Source organism: Actinia tenebrosa, unplaced genomic scaffold (assembly GCF_029948245.1).
Source record: "Actinia tenebrosa isolate PJP-AT-01 unplaced genomic scaffold, QUT_ActTen_1.0 PGA_scaffold3__52_contigs__length_22856419, whole genome shotgun sequence".
In the NCBI taxonomy this organism is placed as follows: domain Eukaryota; kingdom Metazoa; phylum Cnidaria; class Anthozoa; order Actiniaria; family Actiniidae; genus Actinia; species Actinia tenebrosa.
Window position 1 is genome coordinate 13970249 of NW_028292580.1, and position 27170 is coordinate 13997418.

The following is a 27170-nucleotide window of genomic DNA, read 5'->3' on the forward strand; positions in this document are numbered from 1 at the left end:
TTGTATGACGTACAACAAAACAAGATTAACCACAGGATCAATAATAACGATAGCCATTTTGACGCCTATGATATTTATATGGTTCTTTTTTTCCTCCAAAGTTGAATACGTAGACATGATGTTCGTGATCAACGCAGGCTCTGTCAACTCTGCTGTCACTTATCAATTGATGAAAAATTGCATGCTGAAGATGATCAGGAAATTTGGAGTTTACAGATTTCGATATTCTGTTATCATATATGGTTCTTCATTCACAAAACATGTGGAGTTTAGCACTACTTTTCCATACAGAGATGCTTTGATTAACATTGTCAATGGCTTGGTTCGTCAGAGCGGGTCTTCAGCTATCATTACTGCTATGGGAGCAGCAAACACAATATTCAGCGGTCTAGATTTTCGCTCTTTCAGAGGCTTAGCAGTAATTATGGACAAATCCTCAGGCCAAAGTGCCGTTGATTTACAAAATGCTGCCAAACCTCTTCATGAAAATGGTGTACTTATATTAGCAGCTGGTGTTGCTGGTGAAGTTACTTACCAAGAGCTGCGAGCACTAACCATCTACAAGAGCTATGTCGTTCAAGTGTCTACTAGCTACTTTCCATTTATGTTATCTAATAATTTTGCTTCAAGAGTCGTTAACGGTAAGCTATACATAAGCAGACAGTAAAAATGCTCATAAACAGGTGTCACTTGGTCCAGCTTTAAAACTGCTGTTTCTTTTTTAGATGGCGTTGAAAAGGCCGACATCGTCTTTGCCGTTTCTTTGTCTGAACCTGCTGATGCTACCACTCTTTTGATGAGAAACACTTTGCGTCAGATGGTCTTGCGCTACGGCATTTATCGTTTTCGCTATAGTATCATCAGATATGGTAGTGCTCAGTCAGTTACGTTTGACTTTGGAAGCATTTTACCAAACAAAGAGGCTATCCTTACCGCGATTAATGGTCTGGTACGATTTGACCAGGCAAAGCAAACAGATGATAAAGTCGTGTTTGAACAGGCAAGGGTTATTTTTACATCAAGACCAACCAGAGAGGAAGCCAGAAAGGTCTTCGTAATCATGAATGACAAAGCTTCAGCTAACTCCCCATCAGAGTTGGATACAGCCAGAAGGAGCCTTCAAGATATTGGTGTTACTATCATTAATGTTGGGATGGGGAGTAGACCAAATTTGGATCAATTGAGGCAATACACCATCTTCAGAAAGAATGTGATCTTTCTACCCTCACTACCTGTGAACAGCTTCGATGTGGCAAGAAGGATAGTCGAGAAAGTCACCAGAGGTAAAACAAATGAAAAGAATTTAATTTTGTTGACTTTTTTCTTCAACGTAATTTATAAGCATGCCGGATTAAATTCGAAATGAAAATGTGACATGCACTATGCGAGAAATTCAGTTTCCATTGCGCATATCATATATTTCAGCCTTTTATCAATTATCTGTGTGTTTTTTTAAAATATAATGTTGCTTTTGCTGTTTTACAGTGCCAGAAATCGACATGACCATCATGGCCACCTATGTTGATACAACTTCTCCAAAAGTTAAAGATGTCATGAAAAATGCAATCAAATACATATCAGACACCTATGGTCCAGTCAAATTCCGATTCAGTCTGGTCAACGTAGGACCAACACCAACTAGGGTGTTTGATTTTGGTGTTGCATTGCCAGACAAAGAATCAGTTCAAAAAGAAGTTGACAAAATCTCTCCAGTTTCTGGAAATCCCAGCCTCAAACCAGCTCTTGTGGAAGTGGAAAAATTGTTCAATGAATCTTCTCCTCGGCCAAATGCCCGGAAGATCAATTTAATTTTGACCGATCGACCATTTAATGATTCGTTAAGCGATATCACAAATGCCATGAAACCATTGGATAAGCTAGGGGTCATGAATATAGCCGTTGGATTTGGACCGAAACAAAGTAAATGGGAGCTCACAACAATAACGCGTTCTGAAAGAGCAGTTGTACTGCTAGACGATGACAAAACAACACCAGCACAAGCAGGAGATGAAGTGATGAAAATTATTTTGGATGGTAATCGAAATATTAGATTTAACTAAATTGCTCATAGGAATAAAAAATGAAATCTTTATTTACGGTTTCAATCAATTCATCCATCCAAGTACTGACAATCAAACAACAAACAATTATGCAAACGAACGAACTTAAGGGATGGAATGATAGAAAATTAACAGCTTAACGAACTTAATGGATGGAATGATAAAAAAATAACAGCTATTAACGATGAATCAAACTTGTAAACCTTTTCATCCAAATATAGATTTCAATGATTAATATTAGACGGTAGAAACATGAACAAAGTAGCAATGCAACTAAGAAGATGAAGCAATAAAACAATTAATAGATAGAAGTTTTTACCTATTTTATTTTATTCTTGCAATTGATAGATGATGCCGAGGACACAGTTTTGACATTTGGTGTATCTGCAACTACTCCTCAAAATGAAGAATTCATCAAAGATGTCCTGAAGGCTGCAATTCGCCGATTTGGTCCTGATGACGTTGTCAAAATCAATATTATTCCATTTGGTCCTACTGCTTCTTCACCAATCACACTTGATGCGTCTAAGTTTCCCAATGAAGAGGCTATTCTTGCTGCTATAGATAACATTACCATCCCATCAGGAGATCCTTCAATAGCTAATCTTCTTGATGAAGTCAAAAATCTGTATAACAAATCAGCTCCAGACATACCAGAAGATTCCAATAAAGAAATCATTATTGTCACTGACAAAAAAGCTTCTGATACTCCAGCTGCATTGGAAACGGCGGTAGAATCGTTAAAACAAGCAGGAATCAAGATCAACACGGCTCCCTTAACACCTGAAGCTGCTCAAGATAGTAAAATATTAAGTGGGGAAGAAGAATCCACGGTTAGTGTGACGCCAAGTAATAGCCCTGTTGCAGCTGCTGAAGAAGTTATGTCAGAAGTTGGTAAGATGTCACAAATATAGCTGATTATTGATGCGCTCTTTAGCTTTAGACCTTTTCAGAATAGCTTCAATGATAAAGCAAATTCTCAATAGTTTTTGCCATGCAGTAGATCAGTTATCTGGGGATGTATCATTGTCTAGGCCATTGGCAGATATACCGGACAAATAAAATATTTTCTCATCAAAATGAAGTTAAATCTTCTAGTTGTCGAGCAAGCAGATTTTTTTGCATACTTCTCCACGTTCTTGTTACATTTTTTATGATTTTGTTTTACATTATGTGTTTTCTTGCTTACAGTCATTTCAAACGAAGAAGTACAAGACTTAAATAATGAAGGTATGTTGTCTGTTTGTTTATTCCTTTCTAACTTTACGTATACTGATACATATTAGATTCTTTTTAGAATTCCGCGGTAAAAAACATAAAATATTCATGTTATAAATGATGATATTGCCATTACTCGTCATTTGGGCAAAAGAAGAATCGTGAATATTTTGGCTGACTCATCCATCTTGTTTGATATCTTCAGTCGGTTGTGGCCCACTGCTTGACAACTACTTGTTGGACATTACAAGTGCAGCATTCAGTGCATCATCCGGGACGCCTGGAACCCCCTTAATATCTAGCCAACCTTGGATTCCAAGTACAGCGGATCTCTCACAAAATCTAACTATCGATGCAGGTAACTTACTTTGAGTTTAAAATCAAGGCTATACCATGTGACTCCCTTTTGGATCTATAATTTCATGTTTGTTTTTTCACTCTATAAACAGGTCGTTTAGTACGTGTCTCCAGATTTAGTTTTGGTGGTGACCCAACGAAAGCCAAATCACCTAGTCAGATGGAGATTTATTTCAGTAACGATGGTGTTACATTCACCTGCATATTGAAGATAAACATGTGCAAGGTAAGCAAGGAGTTGATAATAATTTAGAACACTGAACCAAATACGACGATTACGATAGTTGAAGCCCTCTGGGAGCATCTTCAACCTAGGATTCTCGTTTGGTATCCTAAGCATTATTAAAAAGGTGTTATCTCCCATCCTCCAAGTGCTGATGATGAAACTATGCTTGAATATTCAAAAAACTCACTCACAACTCAGTGAAGGACTGTTATTGATTTTGTATGTGTTAGCAGGCGCATTTAAAAATGCTTCCTTAATTTGTGCGGTATAAATAAATATTATTAGGAATTATCTACCGAGGGTTAGCGTGGTACACTCAGGAAATGCGTCATTTTAGAGGATATGCGCGGATGGAATTTAAAATCAACCTACAGAACGCTACTATCTATCTCATGCATACTTGTTTTCTTTTTTTCTTATGCAGAGGTATGCATCTACAGTACCACCCTCAGTTCCAGGTTCTCATGTCAGCACTGTTGACCTTGGGAAAATAGTAGAAGCTCGTTATTTCAGGTTCAACCCAATTGAACCAGATCCATCGGTACAAGGAGCTGAAACAGCATCTCTTCGTGTGGAGCTTCATGGATGTATCAAAGGTAACGCTGAATGTATACTGTATATTTGATATGAATTCGAAAGAAAGAAAATTTTGCTTTTTTGGTAAAGACACTAAATAACGATTAACCTATTCAATTTAATTATTAGTCACTCCAATTATGGACATCATGTTTGCAATGAGCGCCACGTCCCCTGATGCAGTGCAAGTATTCACAACAATGAAAAATACTGCCAAGAACATTGTCAATCTCTACGGAATAACTGATATCAAGTATTCTACAGTGGTGTTTGGTTCTTCTGCCAACTTTGTAAACGTGTTCGACTTTAGCACGACATTTGCAAATAAAGCTGCCGTAATTACAGCTATCGATAGTGCACCTCGTCAAACGGGTACTCCATCAATAACAGATGCATTTACGAAAATAAAGGCCATTTTTGACAGTAAAAGTCGCCCAGGTGCCATTCGAGTACTAGTGGTCATGATGGACATGAGTCCATCCCAGGTGGAAAACGCGGTCAAATCTGCAGCAGCAGAAATGCGATTAGGAAATGTACTCATAGTGACACTGGGGGTTGGAAAACAAATTCCTGCTCAGAACCTGGAATGGATGACTTTGAATAAGTATTACGTAATGATGGCGCCATCCAATGAAAACCCTCGACATTTGGGCGTTGGCATCATGTCTAGAGCTCTGAAAGGTATGTATAATATTATTAGTCAGCTATCTAGATAGATTATCCCCAGACTTTTTAGATTATTATGGGAAACTCTAATTAAATACTCTAACAAAAACATAATATATAAAACAAAACTCAACTTTCTCTTCAGAATATGTTTATGATGTCTTTTAAATTGCTTTAAATTCCAGAAATCGACCTGACGTTTGCAGTAGGCGCAAATTCTGCTAAAAAAGCAAACACTTTTGTCTTGATGAAAAATACCATGAAAGACATCATCAACAAGTATGGAATCAAGACTGTCCATTACAGCGTCGTAAACTACGGGTCATCAAGTGGAGTCATCGAGAAATCCTATACAAACTTCCTTACGTATTCCACAACATCATCATTCAGTAATTACATCGAAACTATTAGTCCTAGACCAGACACTGGCGCTCCTTCCTTGAACAATGCACTCAGTAAGAGTAAAGACTCTTTTAATGATCCAAAGGTTCGACCAACTGCTGATAAGACCATTGTTATTATGATTGATGATGATTCGACTGAGAATATGGCTTCTTTACGAACACTTGCTGATTCAATAGAAATGACAGGAGCAAGAATCATCCCTGTTGGAATTGGAAAAGAAGTCACGAGGAAGCAATTGATGACGATTACTACCAGTGAATATGACGTAATCCACGTTGAAGACAGCATCACAAATCCTGCCCTGCAAGAAACAATCATGAATAATGTTTATAAAAGTAAGAAACCTATCTTATCATTTCTATATTTGTTAGGCATTTCATTTTTAGTATATTTATTTATGCAATACTTTTAATGCATCGCGGATTGCTCCAGTTTCAGACCAGAGTGCATTAAATTGAAACCACTAGTTCATTTTTAGTGCAGCAATGTCAAAACAATGAAAAAAAAAATCATCTGAAAATGAATATTATTTTTTCTCGTGATTTTTAAAACTACTCTCCTTTTCCCCGCAGTTTACATGCCAGAAGTTGACTTGACGTACATCCTCAATGTAGCATCTACCAGTGCTAATGCTGTCTTCACTTACATGCAGAATGTAATGCTATCTATAACTGCTCGATACAGCGTAGGTAAAATCCGCTACAGCGTCATCATTGTCAATGGAAGTACACCATCAACTGTCTACAAATTTGGAATCGTTTTTCCAAACAAAGAAATCGTCGCTATAGCACTAAAGAAAATAAAAGTGGACAACCTTGGGGGTTCGTCACTTGACAAAGCTCTTCAATTGGCCAAGACAAATTACGATTCGCCTAACGTGCGTTCTTTTGCTCTGAAGTTTGTAGTACTCATCACAGATAAGCGATCAGGTATCATTGAAGCTGTTTTACGTGGTTCATTCTCATCTCTTCAGAACGCAGGAGTACGTGTGATACCTGTAGGAATAGGCAGCGAGGTGGACGTATTAGAAATGAACTATATTACAGCATATAAGGATCAAGTTGTTCTTATGTCGCCTGACAAATCCTATGTGTACAATGGGGAAGAAGTGATGGACAGGATTGTACGAAGTAAGTGAATTCTGAATCTAGTTAGGTTTGAAAAGGCTAGACTGGAACTTTTTATTACATCTTTCTTCTTAAGCACATATGTCCACTAACCAATATCAACAATAATTAATGATTTTCAGTTCCCGAAGTTGATGTCGTTTTTGTACTAAATGCTGACTCCGCCAGCTCTGACACCACCTTTGGCTTGATGCAAAATGCTACAAAAATGATTGGAGAAAAGTTTGGAGTTTCCCGGTTCCAATACGCTGTGGTTGTTTATGGAAATACACTCACAAAAGCATTTGACTTTACCGAGAACATTCCTTACCGAGCTGCTCTGATTGAAAAGATCAATAGCATTTCTAAAATCTCTGGAGTATCTAAACTTTCTGACGCCTTGACAGAAGCAGCGAATGTTCTTAATGGAAGCAAAGCTCGTCCTAACGCAAGGAAAGCAATTGTCGTCATTCAAGACAAGAGTACTGGCTCAAGCGTGAGCGATTTACAAAATATGGCAAAACCTCTTTTCTCCGATGGAATAATAGTGATTGCTTCAGGTATTGGATCAGGGGTGCCAAAGGAAGAGCTACGCGCCCTAACAACCAGAAATGAAGACGCTATCAGTGTTGGTAATAATGAGCCGGAGGGTGCATTAGGAGACAAAATTGTGGCAAGAATACTTGAAGGTGAGGCCTAGACTGACATGGAATCCTTTTTGATAGGGTTTTGGTAGACCAGGGAAACACATATCATAAAGATCATATATAAGAAAAGAAGTGATGTATTTAATGGATGCAGTGAATCAATTTAATAATTTGCCAAAAACCAAAGATTATATCCAATATATATTCTTTCCATTTTAGATGGTTACCCTGAACTTGATCTGCTGTTTGCCATCAGTCTTTCTGCAGTCAATACAAACACTCAAAGTCTCATGAAAGACATCTCCACATCCGTTATCAAAAGATTTGGAATCGATCGCATTCGCTATGGTGTCATCCTTTTCGGCGACACAGCCGTAGACAAGTTTGATTTTGGCAGCATTCTTCCTGATCAGACATCGATCGTTAATGCCGTCAAGGCACTTCAAAAAGTTGACGAGAGCACAAATCCTAACTTAAAGTTAGCCATGGACAAAGCTAAAGAACTGTTTGAAAATGGTCCGGTTCGAGAAAATGTGAGAAGAGTATTGGTTATTCTCATGGACAAGGATACAACATCTAGTAAAGCAGAGCTAGAAACAGTCAAAAGGAGTTTGCAAGACCAACGCGTTACTATCATTCCTGCCGCTGTTGGTCCAAACGTGGATCCAGAAAAACTGTACAATGCAACGGTGTTTAGAGATCACGTGACGCAAGTACCTGTTGGCTCTGCTCCTGCAGAAGCTGCTGAAGAGATCATCCGAAAAGTACCACGTAAGGAAATTTAATTGGCTAAAGCCATTATAAGTTTTTATGGGAATAAAAAAACGAACTAGGGAAAAGTTTTTATTGCTGGTTCAATTCATTTCATTGCATTGGAGCAAAATCTTGCATTCCTAGTCCTTTACTTAATTTAATAGCTCACTACATATTCATTGTTTTAGTATTAAATTAGTCTTTGTTTATTTCTATTTTGCAGTTCCTACCATCGATTTAGTATTCACAACTACAGCAGATTCTACCACAACAAATGAGATATTCAATATCATGCAACAAACAGTACAGGCTATCGGTGACAAGTACGGCACACGAAAAGTTCGCGTAAGTCTGGTCACTTTTGGAACTCCACCCGTAGTAGTCTTTGATTTCAATACCACCATCCCAGACAAAGAATCGCTGGCTAAAGAACTTGCAAAGGTGACGAAGCTCAATTCCAACCCTGATTTACCAGCTGCTATTAAAAAGGCACAGGAAATCTTCGATTATTCTCCCGTTCGACCTGATGCAAAGAAGGTTTTAACAGTCATAACTCATCGAAAATTCAATCTTGGTGAAAGTGACATTAGAAATGCCGTTAAACCTCTTGATGATAAAGGTGTTCGTATCGTTACTGTTGGTTTGGGCAACGATCCCGAGCAAAGTGAACTGACAAATCTCACTCGCACTGAGAGAGCCGTCATACGACCAGTCAGTAATGATGGAGGCAAACAAGTGGCTGATGAAATACTCAAGGTCATTTTGAATGGTCAGTATTGACAATATACTGGTTTAAAAAAAATTGAATGTCGAATTCAAATTCATATTGTATGGTATTGGATGCTCGGAAGGAATACGTACTGTAGTTGGGCAAAAGCACACGTTTTGGGAGCGCGTTATCGGCAATATAAGCTACGGAGATAGGCATTGCATCGCGAAAGTCTTCTCTAATATCCCGTCATGGGCTCGGCAACATAGAAACAGAATACAAAATGGAAAACTGAATAGGCGGGGTTGTCCCGCCGCCTCTCTTCAAAGGAATCAATTCAATTTATAAAAGATATCCACGACTTTTCAATTTCTAAATGCTTGCTTATATTCTGAATATCTTTCATTTCTCAACAGATGGAATCCCTGAAAAGTACGTGACATTTGCAGTCAGCGCAGCTAGTCCTCAAGCTGCGCAAACACTCCAAACAATGAAGGAAAATATTAAAGCAATAGTGAGAAGATACGATCCCAAAAAGTTCAAGTATAGCGTAGTAGTGTTTGGGGCAACTGCAAGTACAGCTTTCAAGTTCAACCCAGACAACGTCAATCAGGATGCTTTAGCAGGACAGCTGGATAGCATATCCCCAGGGGCTGGTGATCCTTCATTGATCAATGCTCTCACTCACTCTGAACAACTATTCAAAGATGCTGTCTTTACTGGAAAAACCGATAAAGTCATTGTTCTTATGTGGGATAAAAACTCAACGGAAAATGCGGCAGATATTAAAGCCACAGCAAAAAATATAACCAGTAGTGGCATTCGTATCATATCTGTACCAATGATTCCAGATCCACAAAGCGCAGCTGATGCGGCGAATCCAGCAGAAGAAAAGGTTATACCAAATTCCCTTCAGGCGGATCCTGCGCGTGTTGGTGAGGAGATCGTGGACGTCATACTTTCAGGTAAGGGGAGTGAAAATAACACTTTAAAATATCATCAAAACGACGTAAATGTGTATCGTAAGTTAACGAAAGTGTAGGAGCAAATAGTAAAAGAACAAAATAAAAAGAAAGATGAAAAATTACAAGGAAGAAAGAAATAAAGACAAAATTATACAAAGTCGCTTTAACGTGTATATGAATAAAAAATATGCATTTCCAAAAACTCATACTTTTACACACTATATGGTTTCAGTCCCTTGTGAAACGAACCCATGTAACAACGGTGGAACGTGCTTTCAAAACACTTGCATCTGTAAACAAGGATTCTCTGGTACCTACTGTGAAAAAGTTGACTCATTTGATGGTAAGAAAATAGTCAGTTAATAGCCAATATCACAATTAACACGTTACAGAACTACCCAGGATATTTCAAAGTTTTACATTTTTGTCGGTTTTTTGAATTGATTCATGAAATGTGCAAATATGGCTCTTTCGTAAACTAAGGCTTAGAATTGGAGAAAAAAACGACTAAAAACAAGTTTTTTAAAATATTTAATTCATAAAGGACTTGCCATTTTATTATTTTATTATTTATTTTCATAAGACAGAATAATATTTTTTTTAAAGGTTTATCCCCCCCCAATCATATTGTCAGAGTAAACTACAGTTAATGCTAGCACACAAATCGATCGAGACCTTGCACATAAATTTCTACGCCAAAAATCGATTAAGCCTTGGCACAGAAATTTCTGGGCCTTAAACTGATTAACACCAAAAAATGGCTTGGAAATTTCTATGCCATTTTGTAGTGAACGAATTAAAAATTATTGGAAAGAGGTTTAGATCCTCCGATTGTGTTAATTAGATACAGAAAGCTATAATTCTACATGTAAGAAAACAAGAAGGTGAGTACGTTAATATGAAATGGGATATCATTCAGTATATTCACAAAAGTCCAAAACTTGAAACCTGATGATTTCGGCATCAAATACACACACACACACATACGTATATATTTATATGTAACTGAGATAGTACTACAGCAACTTAAACTATTATAAACTTAAGTCAAACTTAGTTTTGTGGAATTCAATAAAAACGACAATAAAGTTGCCTCCAAGACCTCCAACGCTACACCACGGACTCGTAAAAACAACTTTCTTTTCGTGAAGATATAACTAATGATTTTGGCCTTGACCTCACACACATGCCGGCAGTTTTGGCTTTAAAAAATCCATGAAGCTGTTGTCTCACGGTTTTTTGTAGTTCATGTTTACCGAGGGTAAAGAATATTGGGTCGAGTAAGGAGGTAATGAATCGACAGTTGTACAATATATGCTCTAGCCATTCGGGTAAATTAAAAAGTTCGTTTCCGATATGATGTTGCAATATTACCGCGTAATAAGGTAACCAGAAAAGAGCGTACAAAATTAATCTAACAACGAACACAATTATCGCTCGTCTTTCCTTTACATTTCTTTTTAAGATACTCTTGTTGTATCTTGACGTCGGATTTAGTCTTATTATAAGTTGGCATTGTCTTTTAACTTCTTTAAATATTCTTAAATACGCATATAGCATCCCTAAAAAAGGCCCAGCATAGAATACTATGATGCAGATAACATGTTAGATAAGGTTAATACGTACAGTAAAGGAATCGTCTTCGTCTAGTGGCGATGCGTGTAGCTTTAACCAAGAAAGTTGTACAACTGATGAAACAAGAGGTACAAACCAGAGGACTACGGGAGTCCATTTCCCGTAAAGGCGGTAAAAATAGTGTTCGTAGCGCATAGTATGCACAATAGCAATATATTTGTCTCCTGTTACAGCAAGAATGTGTAAACTGGTGGAAATAGAAATGAAACGAAAGAAAATCGATGACAGTATACATACGGGCCCATAGAGAAGAAATGTGCATACATAGATAACAGGAATCCCTACCAATCCAGTAAATAAGTCCGCAAAGGCAAGGCTGGCAAGAAGATAGTTGGAAACAGTTCTTAACGATGGCTTGTAGAAAATTATAAAAATCTCCCCGGCATTGAGAACACAAATAAGAACTCCTATTATAAGGGTAAATGCATCGTATATGGAGTATGTCCAGTGATATTCAAGGAAATTTTCTTCTGTTTCGTTTCCGTGCATTTCAGCCAAGATTTTTCTTGTCGTTCCATGCAGTTAGTCATTCAAGACATAAGTGCGAAAAAAGATCAGCGAGCCTAAATTCAATATACTTGATAAACTAAGCAGAAGGCCTCTTCAATATGGGCGCTGTTACTACTAGTTACGCATGCACGAATCAGCCCATCTGCAACTTCTTATTCCTGGAATTGTATTCTACCTTATTTTGAAAATAACTGAGTCATTAATTTTTTCCCACCACTTGCTATTCATGAATCATACCATAATTTTACTTATTATTCGGAAAGATGGTTTAGTCCTTTCTTTATTTACTAAGGCGTTTTGACCGACCTAAGAGAAAAAAATCAGTTGTCATTTTGACACTGAATACATCGAATTTAAAGCTTTGTCGGGGTTGGAAGTTTTCTCTTTAATTGTCACCTCCCGGCCATTTTTTTCTTGCATTTAAAGTCAAATTAGCGTGAATGATGCTTTGAGAATCGAAAAACAAACGGGACTGCTTTTCAATTTATGCCCTAAGAGCGTTTTTGAATTTAGCTTCATTAAGAAATTTGCCGGAAGAACAAGCTTCATGTCCTCTTTAAAACCCCCAAAAAGATTTGATAATTTGTTAATCTTTGTCAAGCGATTACGTATTACTGGCGACTTCAAATATTTTTTTTAGAAATAATAAGCTTTTGTGCGTTCTACTATATAGTCAATGACAATATATTATCATTTTACATAATTGCCAACGAGCGAAGCAAAGAAACCGAACGGATGTTCATTTGCTCGAATTGTTTATGGTATAAGGCATTAAGATACTCCAAATCAATTTCATAATGTTGTTCCTTTTAATAATTAATTTAAGAGCTTGGCTGATTTTGAAGTTTTGTGTGTGTTGAATATTAGTCAGTGTAACTGACGCCTTACAGTCGTAACGCCGGAATATTTCAACCCTATGGTAAATTTCCAAATTATATCGTACGCTACCGTATACAATACTTCATACAATTAAATCCTTTTATATCTGATCCCTTTCCGGGGTTCATTTTCGACATAAACTATACTATATTTAATTACCAATACAATATCAAACTAAATTTCAATTTCTTGTTTGAGAAAAAGTAGTAGTGCAAATTATATAATATGTGCATCAACAGTATTTGATTCTAGTGGGAATTGATATTAATTGAGCGTGCACAGCCCTTTACCTTCTCTAAATATGTAGTGTCACATGAATGATATAAGCAGTTTAGAACATAGGGGAATTACATAGGAAAACAAAGGCGCGCGCGAAAAAAAAAGTTCTAGAAAATTATCTTGACCTCGAATTAAGAATGATGATTAACAACTACTTTTTTCCAATTTTATTTCCACTATTCACTTTTATCTAAATTGGGCTCCCGGTGATTTTTCACTTAAAGATTCATCTTACCATAGCGAGATTTTTTTCACGACCACGAATTGAGGTAGCTTTAAGGTACCTTTTACTTTAACATAACTAACCTGCTTTACAACGGATGCGCAAAACTTACTGAAGAAACAATGATGCTTGATCGATGAGAACATCGTAGCTTTATAAGAGTAACTTCTATTAAAAAAGTAATGTCTTCATTTGTATCAAGAATTAAATCCACCAACGCTGCTTATTTGACTCATTTGCACCCTTTTAAAAAAGTAAAACCCGGTAGATCTCACCATGCTATTTTACTTAATAATTGAGCCGATAAAAGCCGGTTATCGAGCCTTTATTACTTTCGAAACAAAGGGCAATCTGTCCCCCGTCGTTTGCGCATGCCCTAAAAATTGGGCCGATATTCTAATATTCTTAATTTGCATTTCTTGTAAATTAAGATTGCTGCAGGTTCATGATGGATGATGATGATGGCTTGATGATTTTGAAATATTCTTTACGCGAAGAAAACTTTATAGTTGGATACTATTTACTTTTATTTTTACCAAATGAATATGTTTGTTTTTCCCTTTAATAGTTGGTTGTGGTCCATTGTTGGATAACTACTTGCTTGAAATCACTTCGTCCTCATTCAAAGCTACGTCAGGAAATCCTGGAATTCCTCTTCTAGCAAATACTGCCTGGGATCCTACAATATTAAACCAACCACAACATTTGACTGTGGATCTTGGTGAGTGGTTTCATCAAATTGTTTGCTTAAAACTGCCATTTTTTGGTCAGTAATTCCCTTTTAACTCTTAATTTTTATCGCCAACTTTCTTTCTTGTTTCGTGCGTTTTGTTCTTAGAGGACGTCGCATCTTCTTCCCACGCCGCAACACTCATGCTTTCCACCCTCACGTTATCATGCAATAGAGGCTTTGCACCATCACTGAATTCTTTCTCATGTAGATCAGATGAGACCAGCTTAAATTGTTCTTGTCTCCTGTCATAGGTGCCACCACGTGATGGTGCAAAGCCTCTATTATGCATCTATCTTGAAACCCATTTATTAATTCTTTTATTCGAAAGTTTTTCCTTTCTTTGACGTTAATGTTCATTTACAGGGGAGAATGTCCAGGTCACAAGGGTCGGTTTTGGTGGGAACAAAGCCCGATCTAATTCACCAAGCCAACTCACTCTAGATTTTAGTATTGACAACAGCAATTACACATGCAAGAAAACTGGCCTCGCCTGTATGGTAAGAAACACTTCTTCAAGTAATCAGTCTTCATATACAAATAAATCGGTCATATCTTTGAAGAAAAGAAAGAAAAAACGCACGCTGAGTGCTTGTCTCTTATAAAACACGTGCCTCCAAACAATCAAACGCGAGATAAAAAATATTTTTGGACAGTACCGTTTGGTACACATATGAATTGAATGAGTTTTAAAGGTGATGGCACATAGATAGAAACGGGATAAGGTCTAATGAGGTCTAATGAGGTCTAATGAGGTCTAATGAGGTCTAATGAGGTCTAATGAGGTCTAATGAGGTCTAATGAGGTCTAATGAGGTCTAATGAGGTCTAATGAGGTCTAATGAGGTCTAATGAGGTCTAATGAGGTCTAATGAGGTCTAATGAGGTCTAATGAGGTCTAATGAGGTCTAATGAGGTCTAATGAGGTCTAATGAGGTCTAATGAGGTCTAATGAGGTCTAATGAGGTCTAATGAGGTCTAATGAGGTCTAATGAGGTCTAATGAGGTCTAATGAGGTCTAATGAGGTCTAATGAGGTCTAATGAGGTCTAATGAGGTCTAATGAGGTCTAATGAGGTCTAATGAGGTCTAATGAGGTCTAATGAGGTCTAATGAGGTCTAATGAGGTCTAATGAGGTCTAATGAGGTCTAATGAGGTCTAATGAGGTCTAATGAGGTCTAATGAGGTCTAATGAGGTCTAATGAGGTCTAATGAGGTCTAATGAGGTCTAATGAGGTCTAATGAGGTCTAATGAGGTCTAATAAGGTCTAATAAGGTCTAATGGTTGATTATGGCTATGGTTGATTTGATTTCTTTATGGCTGATGATGTAGTTTGTAGATTGTTTGACCACCAGAAGCATGATATTTATTATTCCTTGCAACTTTGAATTTTAGAGATACTATAGTACTAAAAAACCACCAGTGCCTGGAACTCATGTCTCGTATGTTGAGGTTAATAAGGGTGACCCAGTCAATACTCGCTATATCAGATACATGCCAGTAGAGCCTGATGCTTCCTTGAAACCAGGGGGATCTTCTCTTAGAGTTGAAGCATATGGATGCATAGACGGTAAGTTAACGGACATGTGTTCTTGCATGACTGTAACTGACGGCTGCCGTGTTCTTGTATGACTGTTGCTGCATGACTGACTGACTGACTGACTGACCAACTGACTGACTGACCGTATATACCAAACATATCAATACTAAATAACCATTTCTATTACAGCGTACCCTGACATGGATATCCTGTTTGCCATGAGTGCCACATCTCCTACAAACGCTTCACAGAATCTCGATCTAATGAAAAAGACGGCCAAAGACATAGTCACTCTGTTTGGTGTACATCGGATAAGATATGCAACCATGACTTTTGGAGCAACTGCAACCACTGTTTTTGATTTTACTAATTCTTCAGTTTCCAAAGAATATGTGTCCTCTAGAATCGATGGGGCAACTCCAGAAAGCGGAACCGTTAACATGGATAATGCTTTGAACCAAGCAAAGACAATGTTTGACAATGCAAATCCTCTACGTCCAAATGCTAGGAAAGTATTGATCGTCATGACAGATAAGGATACCAGTACTACCAAGGCAAACGTTGAGAGCAAAGTAAAGGAACTCACAGACAAAGAGATTAAGGTTATTGGTGCAGGAGTCGGTACGGAAATAGACAGAAATCAACTGGACTGGATAACGCTTAACAAGTTTTACGTCATGCATGTTGCCAATGAAGAACAACCTCGGCATTTTGGACAGGGTATCATGACCAGAGCCATTAAAGGTAGATAAACTGGGATGCCGTATATAGACTATAGATATATACGTATCAAATAGCTAGATAGGTTATGTGTCTTTTGACACACTCGAGGCAAAGAGGATTACTCCAACTGCCTCAAAGAAAGCAGATCGTCTTTCAAATGTAAATATGTCCCTCAGTGCTTAAAGTTTGCTTTTTTTGCTTTTTTAAAATTTTTTGATTTTTGATCTTTTTTAGAGTTTGACATTACATTCGTTATCAGCTCAACTTCTTCTGGAACGGCACGTATCTATCCGCTCATGAAAGAAACGCTGAAAGATATAGCCACCACGTATGGGATAAAGACCATTTATTACAGCATTATCATATTCGGTTCCAAAGCAAGTCCACCGGCAAAAGTAGTCAGAACCTTCACCCAGGTTACATCCCAGTTTCCTGACAAGAACGCCTTTGGCAAATTTTTTGACAATCTTGATAAGATATCAGATGGAAGAACTCCAAACGCTCTCGACGAGGCTTTGAAACTGGCTGAAGATGGCTTCAATGACCCGAAAGTACGAAAAAATGCCGACCATGTTGTTGTGATTATCACTGATAAAGATACTGCGAAAGATCTGAACTTGAAACCTCGTGTAAATACAATGGAAAATAAAGGCATAAGAATAATCCCAGTTGGTATTGAAAATGAAGTGACAACAAAAGAACTCCAAGGGCTGACGTCTAATGATTATGACGTAATCCATGTTTACAAAGGAATTACTAAAAATGATCTTCAACAAAGAATCATGCACAAGGTTTATCGACGTAAGTTTACTAAACTTGATCTCAACTCTTTTTAGTGGTATTTCGTTTGGCTACCTACTTTTATCTTATATGTATCATAAATTTCAGACAAAAGTGACATCCAGCATTATATACCCAATTCCAATGTACTTAATGACAAAGATTTTAAGATTTTGAAAACACAATTTAAAATAACACAATTCCCCTACTACGTTACTATATATAACATACTACTAGCAACTGAATCCTCTTGTAATAGGCCCTTTGCAGTTAACGGTCACGTGTCTGTAGTGGAATGCAAAATTTTTGTTTTTATATTAAATTGGTGACTCTATCTAGCTAATTGTAAAGAACTGAATGAAAACATGTGTATCCAGTGTGTTACGAAATGTAGTATTATTACGATCTCTCGAAACAGGTTGTAAAAAGTTTGTTTGCATTCCAGTAAATTTCACCCATGGGAATCAAGATGTTCCTTCATTTCCTCTCAGTGAATTAATCAGCACGTGATTGCTTAGCTGCAAAAGGCCTATTCTTTACTCTCATTTAAATGCTTTGATTCGATTGGTAGTCATAAGATAATGGTGTTATTTAAAGAAACAAAAGAAAAGTGTGTACTGGATGATTCTGGTATAAGTGGTATCAAGACGTAAAAAGGGGAACATAGACGAAACTATGAAAAAAATACGAATACATACATTTTTTTGGAAACATGGCTGATATCACGTGACCGTGTTTCTTCAATACTGACAATGATTAATATGGCGAAATTGAATGTTGTTTTTCTGTTGCCATTGCTTTCACAGTTGACATGCCGGATATTGACCTAACTTTCATCATCAATGCCGTCGCAGCTGAATCTGATGCAACGTACACTTTCATACAGAATGTCATTCGATCAATAATCCAGAGGTACAGCTATGGCAGAATTTACTACAGCTTTATCTTCTATGGAAGCGTGCCTACGACTAAGTATGACTTTGGCAATCAGTTCCCGAATAAAGAAGTCCTTTTAAGAGTATTTTCAAAACTTCCCAAAAATGACCCAGGAACCTCACTTGACAAGGCTTTGGAAGAAGCTAAGCGAATCTACCAAACAAACCATGTGAGATCCAATTCCTGGAAAATTGTAGTGATTCTGTTCGATCAAAGATCTGGCCTTACTGAAAACGTCTTGAAAAACGTATCTTCACCTCTCCGTGAAATTGGGGTTCGTATTATTCCTGTTGGAATCGGCAGTGATGTAAGCTACCGAGAAATGGAGACGATCACTGCTTTTGAAGACCATCCTCTGACTGTGACTAGAAGCAGAAATCCTGTAGAAACTGGAGAGGAGATCATGAGGAAATTCCTTGGACGTAAGTCTAATATTAATAATATATAATGACTACACTCAGTGAGTATATTGATATTGTATTTATATCAACATTCTTTTATTTTTTTACAGTTCCATTTGTCGACGTTGTGTTTGTCATTAATGCTAACTCTGTTAATAAGGATACGACATTCCAGACAATGAAAAACGCAATCAAACAGATTTCTGATAAATTTGGAGTTGATCGGTTCCACTATAGCGTTGTTGTATACGGTGACGCCAGCATCAAGAAGGAATTTGACTTTGACAGTAAAACTCCTTTTGAAAAAGAACTCCTTGCCAACGTTGATAAAGTTGCTAATATTCCTGGTTCATCAAAGTTGATAGACGGTCTTAACGAAGCCAAAAACATACTGGACACTAACTCAAAAGTCCGTTCAATTTCTCGAAAAGCAATCGTTGTGATCTCAGATAAATCGTCTGGTCAAACTGTACCGGCTCTTGAATCAGCAGCAAGGCCACTTCACGACCAAGGAATAATCGTTGTTGCGTCGTCCATTGGTGATGCTCCACCAAGAGAAGAACTGCGAGCATTGACAACCAGAAAAGATGACGTAATCCAGGTTACTAATAGCGATACTAGTGGTTACCTTGGTGACAGAATTGTTGCAAGAATCCTTAAAGGTAAGGCATAATTATTAAGCAAATAAAACCTTGCATAAACAAAATCAATGTGATTCTAGTGATTAAAGTGCAGATGACCTCGTTTTTAATCCACATTGATGTTAAAATGCTAAAATATCATCCCAGTTTTAATAATTTCGAAATACGACGTTTTTTTCCAGATGGTATTCCAGAAATTGATATCATGTTTGCCATCAGTGCAAACGTCACAAAACTAATGAAAGACATTATCAAATCTATCATCTATCGTTATGGGGACGACCGAGTCCGAACAAGTATTGTCGTGTTTGGTTCAACACCAAAAACAATATTCCACTTTGGTTATGATTTCCCTAACGAAAAAGAAATTCTTGATACGATTGAAAATCTTACTACTGGAGAAACAACACAGCCCCCAAATCTGCAGAAGGCTTTGGATGGTGTTCGACAATTATTCCAAGAGGTACCAGTTCGTCCAAACTCTCGAAAAGTATTAGTCACCATTATTGATAGACCTTCTGACTCCACCGAGGAGGTGCTAAAAAAATCTACAAGAGAGCTACAGAATATTGGAATTACGCAAATCCCTATTGTTATCGGTAACGACGTGCCTAACAATCAGATTGAATCAATCACCATCTTCAAAGACAATGTAATCAAGACTCCTGCTAATACACCATCCTGGGAAATAGGAGAGGAAATCATCTCTAAAATTATTGGTCGTAAGTATACTTGTAGTTTATCTTGTGAATATTTTGACTTTCAATACCAACAAAAATGCTTATATTCACGTTGAGAGACTTTTTCCGTCGCATTCTGGCAAGTGTTTAGTTTCCGAGTATTTCATATTTTTTCGTCTTAAAGTCCGTTTTAAACTTTTATTTCCTAGTGCCCGAGATTTTCTTGACATTCGCCATTACAACTGAAGCGGCCATGGATAACAAAACGTACCAGCTGATGACCGACACTGTCAAACTAATGGGAGATAAATATGGCATGAAGAAAATCCACTACAGCATTGTAACGTTTGGAGACCCACCAAAGACCTTATTTGATTTTGAGCAAACCTTACCTGATAAAGAAACGCTGGCTAAGGAAGTCGACAAGCTCCCAAAGTCCGATGCTCCTTTAAATTTCGATGCAACGATGAAAGAGGTGGAGAGAGTCTTTGATAAAACACCAATAAAACCGGAATCAAAGAAAGCTTTGGTGGTTATGGTACACAAGACAATTGGTGCTAACGAAACAGTTATTAAAGATGCTTTGAAACCTCTCGACAAAAAAGAAATTATTCCACTCGTCGTTGGCATTGGAAATGCTCCAAGTTCTGAAGAGATGGAAGAAATTGCAAGAACAGATAGAAAGGTGATCAGGCCTGCAAATGATGATGGACCAAGACAAGTGGTGGATGAAATCATAAAAAGAATTATTGGCGGTAGGTGTGATCTTCTATCATTATATCATAGAATTATATTTTGAAAAATAATCCGTTACAATTTTTTTTTCTAGATGGCGTCCCTAAAACTGATATCGTCTTTGCAATCAGTGTTTCTTCGGTAAACAGCACCGAAATCGTGAATCGTATCAAAGACATCATCAAGAATATCATTATTCGATATGGCAACACGAAAATCCATTACGGATTTGTTACCTTTGGAAATACCACCTCTAAAAGAATAGACTTATCTTCAGATGTTCCAACCAAGCAAGAGCTTGAAGCAACCATTGATTCTGTTAACGCGACTAAAGGCAGTCTGAACATCACTAAAGTGACTAACGCCGCAAGTGAAATGCTAAACGGGTCAAAGGCAAGAAAAGACGCAAATAAGGTTGCCGTTATCATGTATGACCACACACCAGATCAAGAACCTGAAATATTAAGCGAGGCAACAAAACGCCTGGAAAAAGAAAAGATTCTCGTTATCCCTATTCCATTTAGCCCAAATAATTCTAAGGCGAACGACATATCTACGAATAATGAGCATGTAGTTCCACCCTCCATTGGCAATAATCCTGTAGACGACGCCGAAAACATAATGGATGTAATATTGAAAGGTAACTAGAGTTTGAGAAACTATATTACAGTGCAACTGCATTAACCAAGGCCACCCAAACAAATTTTAAATCAAATTCACAGGCACTTTTTTGATTAAGTGAATTCTGGATTTTAAACTTTTTTTTTGTTCACTACTGAACATACATAATTTAAAATTGGAACAGAATCTATCGTTTAAATACTCAATCGTGATTGGCTAATTTGTATAAAAATTTTTCTGAGTGGTCTTATATTGATTATATCAATTCATTATCATATGAATCGGTAATTTGAATTTTTCCTCTTGTATTTCAGCTTCATGCAGTGTTAACCCATGTCTTAACGGTGGAACATGTGTGAGCAATGTTGGGTATACTTGCAACTGTTTGCCGGGATATTTTGGCAGAAACTGTCAAATAGGTAAATTATACAACTAGGCATACCTATTAGGGAGTCTGATATTTTTCTGAGCTACTTTCAGCTAGTGACAAATAATAACTTTTACTTATATACTTACTTGCCTAGGCTAATAATGAATTTCATCTTATAAGCATATCATTCTTTGCGTTCCCAGACTTCACACTCATATTTTGTGTCAAAGTCATTCACCCTTACTTCAAAAGACGCTTAATGAATGACTTTGACACAAAATATCGTACTGAGTAGACTTTGTTTGCTAATGAGGCCTTACTTACCTCGCTTCCATTCTGTTGTCCTTAGTCCCAGCCGAGGTTGGCGGCCATTTTTGAAAGTCGTGTATAACCTTACGCAACTAAAAGTAGTTGGTTATCTTAATTCCAACTCATTATGGTGGCATTTGCAAATAATGAAATTGAAATCTAGGCTAACTGCACACATATGAGGAATATTGATTTCCAATTATAAATAAATGATGACTAACAACTAAGACATGCTAATGAATGCTACTCTTGCCACTTGTGTAGGCTGTGTCCAAAAAGAACTGGGCGTCATGGTACCAGGAAATGACGGCAAGGAACATCTACGTCTCTCTGATAGCCAAATAACTGCATCTTCGCAGCGTGACCCAAGCTATGCTCCTCACAGAGGCAGGCTCAACATGAGAGAGATCCCGCCACTATATCGTAGCGGATGGTGCGCCAAAATAAACGATACTGCGCCATATCTTCAGATTGACTTTGGTGAGTATAGATAATTATACAAAAAAAGCGCTATAAATCTGGCGTTCTGATTGGTTGGGAGCGCGTGCTTTATGAGAGCACACAGCACGCGAGCACACTTTCAGTTGCATCATGACTAACAAAAATAAAGGCTATTTTAATTTATATTTTATAAAAGAAATAAAAAACTTGCTTTCCTGTGTGCAGTTATAAAGCTCTTGGGGATTGACAGAATACTGGAGAAGTGTTGAGAAGCACTCCACTACGCGTCGTGCTTCTCCTGACACCTCTTTCGTGTTCTGCAAACCTCCGCGCGCTTTATAACTGCACACAGCAAGCGCGCGCTTTTTCTATTTCTTCAATATATATATTTCTGATATAAATTGCAACTAACGTCATTCCAATAGACTATTGATATTTCAATTTTTGCAAGTATTTTCTATGAACGTATATCTGTATTTCCTCTTATAGAATTAAATACTACTTTTACAACATTGAAGACAAAAGGAATTACTGATAATACTGTGGGCGACTCGTACATAAAATCTTTCTATGTGAGCTATTCTAACGATACGAATGGAAACTGGACAGAGTACCAGAAGGATGGCAAGAAGCACATTGTAAGTTACTATATGAACTACAGCAAAAACTGTTTTAAAAATCTAAATTAATTAACTGTTGACAATTAAAAAAATTGTCATAAATAATTTGCGCCAAAATCTCTAGGTTTCTTTTTCTGGCAATCCATTTAATGCTTTTGTAATACTTTTCTTGCAGTTTACCAGCGGCCGCTCTCCAACTGCCAACAACTTTACATCTTTTGTTAAAGCACGATACCTTAGAATTCATCCAATTCCGTTGAATGGTTCTACATGTATGCAGGCAGCTGTCTATGGATGTGATCCAAGTAAGTAGTATTAACGACCTCGATATCTATTAAGTTAACTTAGTTGACAGTATTCCCCGAATGAAATTATGGGTCAACTATTAGTCAGAAGATCGTACAGAAACATTGTTTAGAAGTCTTGGCTGGGTTAGTTTAACCGCCAGATGGAACTTTCACAAATGTTTGACTGTTTTTAAATGCTTAAATGGCTTTTGTCCTTCTTATTTATCCAACATTTTTTGTCTGAATTCAGAAGTACATAAGTATAATACTCGTTCTAGAAATAATATTCATATGCACAAAGTTTCGTCTAAGTCAGGCCTTCGTTCTTTTTTCTTTTCTGCTGCTAAATTGTTTAACAGTCTTGATGATAGTGTCAAGAAATCTTCTTCAGTTAGGGCTTTCACAAATACTTATTGGTCTTTAATTTAATTTTAGTACATAAGTATGATACTCGTTCTAGAAATATTCTTCATATCCACAAAGTTACGTAGTTAGGGCTAATTACTTATTGGTCATAAATTCAATTTGGGGGGGGGGGGGGGGAGGTAGGGGGTTTATATCTTTTGACATTTATAATTAATATCATATTATATATATGTGTGCCTGCTTGCGAGGGCGTTGTCATGGGGGAGGGGACGTTTGTGGTTTGGTGGTTTGGTGGGGGGGGGGGGGGGGGTGAATGAATCAGCATGGCGGGGGAGGGTCGCTGAGGTTGAACTCTTTCCTTTGTCTTTGGAGTTCGGCTTCAGAGATCTTCTTTGTCTTGTGGTTTATTCCTTTCTCGCTGAATTGCTGATGTTTCCTGTGGCAGCGTTCTTGCGGGTAGGTGTATATATATTCATATTTATTTATTCTTATATTTATATAGTTACATATTTTTAATCTATTTTGTGTGTGTGTGTGTGTGTGTGTGTGTGTATTTTACACAGCTCCATTGTAAATAAGTTTTAACTTTATGGATTCTGTGTTAAATAAAGTTTATTATTATTATTATTATTATTTGGTTATCATTTTTGGAGCAGAGGCCGACGAGTACAATGTAGTTTCTCTTGTCAATTGAAATGGAATTCTGCCTTGTGCTTTTAGGAGCCATGGTTGGTATCCCACCGGTCGGCGTAGAAGCTGCGGCACAGAGTGTACCATTCAATAACCCACGAGGACAATTTTGGGGTAAGTTGGGCTGATTTGATCAAACATTATGCTTTAGTTTTTCCTTAATTCATATATATTTTACTCCTTTCTTAATGATGTTGACGTTTTATCTTCAGCAATTCCTATGGTTATCTTCCCATTAATCCTTGGCTTATCGCTCCTTGGACTTTTGTTGCGATTCTTTCCTTGTGGAAGGTAAGTTGTAACCGAAAATCAAATAAACAGACGGCGCAGTACAGTTACCCTTTGTACATTAAGCTAAAATTACTGACTTTTTTCATAGGGGAGGAGGTAGCGGCAAAGGTCAAGAAAGTCTGTTACAATCATGGCAAAACCCTCCAGCCTTTAATCCCTACAATGAGGTTCAAACCGTGTCAATAGAGTTTGGAGAAGAGAATGCTCCTGGTGCAGGTGGAATGCATGCTCTCACAGTAATGGCACCGTAAGTATCATGATTCTAATACATTTTGTTCGTATTTGTAAATACAGCCGTGTTCATTGAATACGAAATTTAAAAAACTAATTATATTTGAAAGCAACTTACACTAAATCTTGCTTTACGTTTTAGTGGTGGAGGAGGTGGTGGATTTGCAGCCGGTGGCGCAGCTGGAGCCTTTGGAGCAGGAGGAGGAGCAGCAGCAGCAGGAGGAGGAGCCGGCGGAGCAGGTGCTGGAGCGGGAGCAGGATTCGGTGCCGGAGGTGGAGGTGGAGGTGGAGGCGGAGGTGGAGGTGGAGGCGGAGGAGTCTCATACGGGTATTCCTACTTCGAGTCATCGCAGGTTTCTTCATCATCCATGTTCCAAGATATGCCATTACAGGCCGGAATGACAGAAGTGGACGTAGCGTAAGTACATTGAAATATTTGACCACCTGTATAAGTTTAGACGCTATTTATATTAGAAAACTCTTACATCTAAGTTACTACTAGCTCACTCATTATCTTTGTCTTATTTCCAGGTTTGATATTGAAGAAGGCGCAGGAGGTGGAGGGGGTGGTGCAGGAGCAGCGGACGTATTGCTAGCCGGAGGAGGAGGTGGCGGTGGAGGTGGTGCTTCGTATTCGTCTTTCGAAGCAATGAGCTCTTCTTCAACAGTTTTAGGAGGAGGAGGAATGGGAGGAGGAGGAGGCGGAGCAGCTGGTGGAGGAGGAATTGGAGCTGGTGGAGGAGGAATGAGTGCCGGTGGTGGTGGAGGCATGGCTGGAGGAATGGAAGGAGCATCAGCCATGAGCAGTGCGGGAGGTGGAGGCATGGGCGCTGGTGCAGGTGGCATGGCAGGAGGAGCAGGAGGAGGAGGAGCAGCAGGAGGAGGAGCAGCAGGAGGAGGAGCAGCAGGAGGAGGAGCAGCAGGAGGATCGGGCGGTACCTTTGAAAATGATGACGACGACTCAAACCTGTTTAGCGAAAGTAACAGAGTAAGTAGTTCAACTTTATTTATTTTTAATGAAAAGACTAGGGGTTTTTGTTCCGTTTCAGGGTATTCTTAATAGGATTTCTCCCAACGTCATATTCTATTTTTTCATTGTCTGATAACATTTTAAATTACTTTTTTAATGACGTAATCAACGCAAAAGCTTCAATATAGCATCCACTGATCACAAATCAAGTTTTAGTTTTACCAATGCTTTGAGTTCTAGTTAATTATTCATTTTAAATAATTCTTGCCACCTCTTTATTTATTTTTAGATATTTTCATTTGATCGACAATACGTACCAAGTAGCTCCAAAACCTAAATGGACGTCGTGCACAGGAAAGGAAACGTGCGATCATAACCTGCATTATATCAATATACATATATAATCGTAAAATCAGCAATTAATTTTCGCTATGCTTGTATCATTTAAGTAATTTTCAAGTAGCTTCTACTTTACTACTGTCGATAAATAATTTCATGCTTAAATCACCGATGTTTTTGTTAGCAAATAATTTATGTGTAAATATATTGTTTATACGTTAACGGCCATAAGGTCTAAGCCAATAAGAAATATTCACTATGCATGCATTTTCCTGGTTTTCTCGTGGTCAAAAATAAGAAAAGGAATCGATTTATGAATAGAGTTACAGAACCTTTATGGTATAAGAAAGATAAAGAAAGACAGGGGTTTTAACCAATGGAAAAATGTTGATCACACAAAAGCACAGTTTCAAAGATATATTTTATTACTGCACGTATATTAACTGATGTACCATTGTTTTCATAGCCACAACTCTGGTTGAACTTAACAAAAATTTGCTTTTAGTCTTCTTTGTTATATCAATCGACCAGCATATTTTTATTCAATTTTTTTGACAATTATTACAAATCATTTACACCCAAAAAAATGCAGGGCATTGCTTTGTATGCTTTTAGTTGAACTATTAAGCAAGCACCAGATTATTCCACAATCCAAAATATGTAACATTTCCTATATCACATATCACATTGTTTTTGCTATATCAAAAGACGTTCTTGTTTGAAGATTGTTACCAAAAGAATTGTGAAGACTAACTGTTTAAAATTTAAAATTCAAAACGGCCGGATAATTTGCAAAGGTAGTGACTTCGTAGCACACTATCTATTTCGGTCTCAGATATAGAATTTACGACGACCGACAACGTTTTTTGAAGTAGGTGTACGTGAATAAAGCACGCAAAAATATATAATGTTATAAGTGTCAAAAAAAATTATTATTTGAATTAATAAAAAAATCATGAACCATTTTCTTCCTTTGTATAATTTAATATTAATCCAATTTATGAATTGTATTTATTAAAGATAACTTTAATTACTATTTATAAAGATAAATATTACATTTTCTAACTAAAATGCATTACCTATAAAACCATGGTTTTGATCCATTATATACCTTTTTACAACGTTTTTTGATAATTAGGATTTACTTATGACAAATTCAAATACCAATTCTACCTCCTCATTTGCATATTCGAGATCCCGTGAGAGATAGCGCATGCGTAGTGAAGTTCATCTTGCGTTTGCGTTCAGTGAAGAA

At 37.4% G+C, this 27170-nt stretch overlaps 2 protein-coding genes across 2 annotated transcripts in view; one reads left to right on the plus strand and one right to left on the minus strand.

Moving 5' to 3' along the window:
- LOC116289473 (uncharacterized) overlaps positions 1–26880 on the plus strand; it is a 33568-nt gene extending 6688 nt beyond the window's left edge. Inside the window, exons 8-43 of the mRNA XM_089035528.1 lie at positions 102–641; positions 726–1283; positions 1486–2034; positions 2409–2954; positions 3252–3290; positions 3484–3636; positions 3728–3861; positions 4286–4457; positions 4567–5118; positions 5289–5843; positions 6081–6638; positions 6758–7303; positions 7481–8032; positions 8238–8783; positions 9140–9688; positions 9921–10031; positions 13783–13935; positions 14311–14444; positions 15340–15514; positions 15674–16228; positions 16442–17008; positions 17794–18345; positions 18435–18986; positions 19148–19687; positions 19855–20400; positions 20475–21020; positions 21316–21420; positions 21945–22160; positions 22611–22759; positions 22917–23046; positions 24115–24198; positions 24297–24375; positions 24464–24622; positions 24749–25024; positions 25138–25594; positions 25866–26880. Of these exons, the coding sequence (XP_088891654.1) occupies positions 102–641; positions 726–1283; positions 1486–2034; positions 2409–2954; positions 3252–3290; positions 3484–3636; positions 3728–3861; positions 4286–4457; positions 4567–5118; positions 5289–5843; positions 6081–6638; positions 6758–7303; positions 7481–8032; positions 8238–8783; positions 9140–9688; positions 9921–10031; positions 13783–13935; positions 14311–14444; positions 15340–15514; positions 15674–16228; positions 16442–17008; positions 17794–18345; positions 18435–18986; positions 19148–19687; positions 19855–20400; positions 20475–21020; positions 21316–21420; positions 21945–22160; positions 22611–22759; positions 22917–23046; positions 24115–24198; positions 24297–24375; positions 24464–24622; positions 24749–25024; positions 25138–25594; positions 25866–25913 (12683 nt within the window). The 3' untranslated portion in view covers positions 25914–26880. The remainder of the gene's footprint in view (positions 1–101; positions 642–725; positions 1284–1485; positions 2035–2408; positions 2955–3251; positions 3291–3483; positions 3637–3727; positions 3862–4285; positions 4458–4566; positions 5119–5288; positions 5844–6080; positions 6639–6757; positions 7304–7480; positions 8033–8237; positions 8784–9139; positions 9689–9920; positions 10032–13782; positions 13936–14310; positions 14445–15339; positions 15515–15673; positions 16229–16441; positions 17009–17793; positions 18346–18434; positions 18987–19147; positions 19688–19854; positions 20401–20474; positions 21021–21315; positions 21421–21944; positions 22161–22610; positions 22760–22916; positions 23047–24114; positions 24199–24296; positions 24376–24463; positions 24623–24748; positions 25025–25137; positions 25595–25865) is intronic.
- LOC148908713 (uncharacterized) lies at positions 10799–11812 on the minus strand. Its single transcript, XM_089035231.1, has 2 exons — positions 11557–11812; positions 10799–11274 (listed from the first exon to the last, which is right to left on the minus strand). Exons 1-2 carry the CDS (start codon positions 11810–11812, stop codon positions 10799–10801), a joined length of 732 nt encoding a protein of 243 aa, XP_088891357.1.
- Positions 26881–27170: the final 290 nt, after the last annotated feature.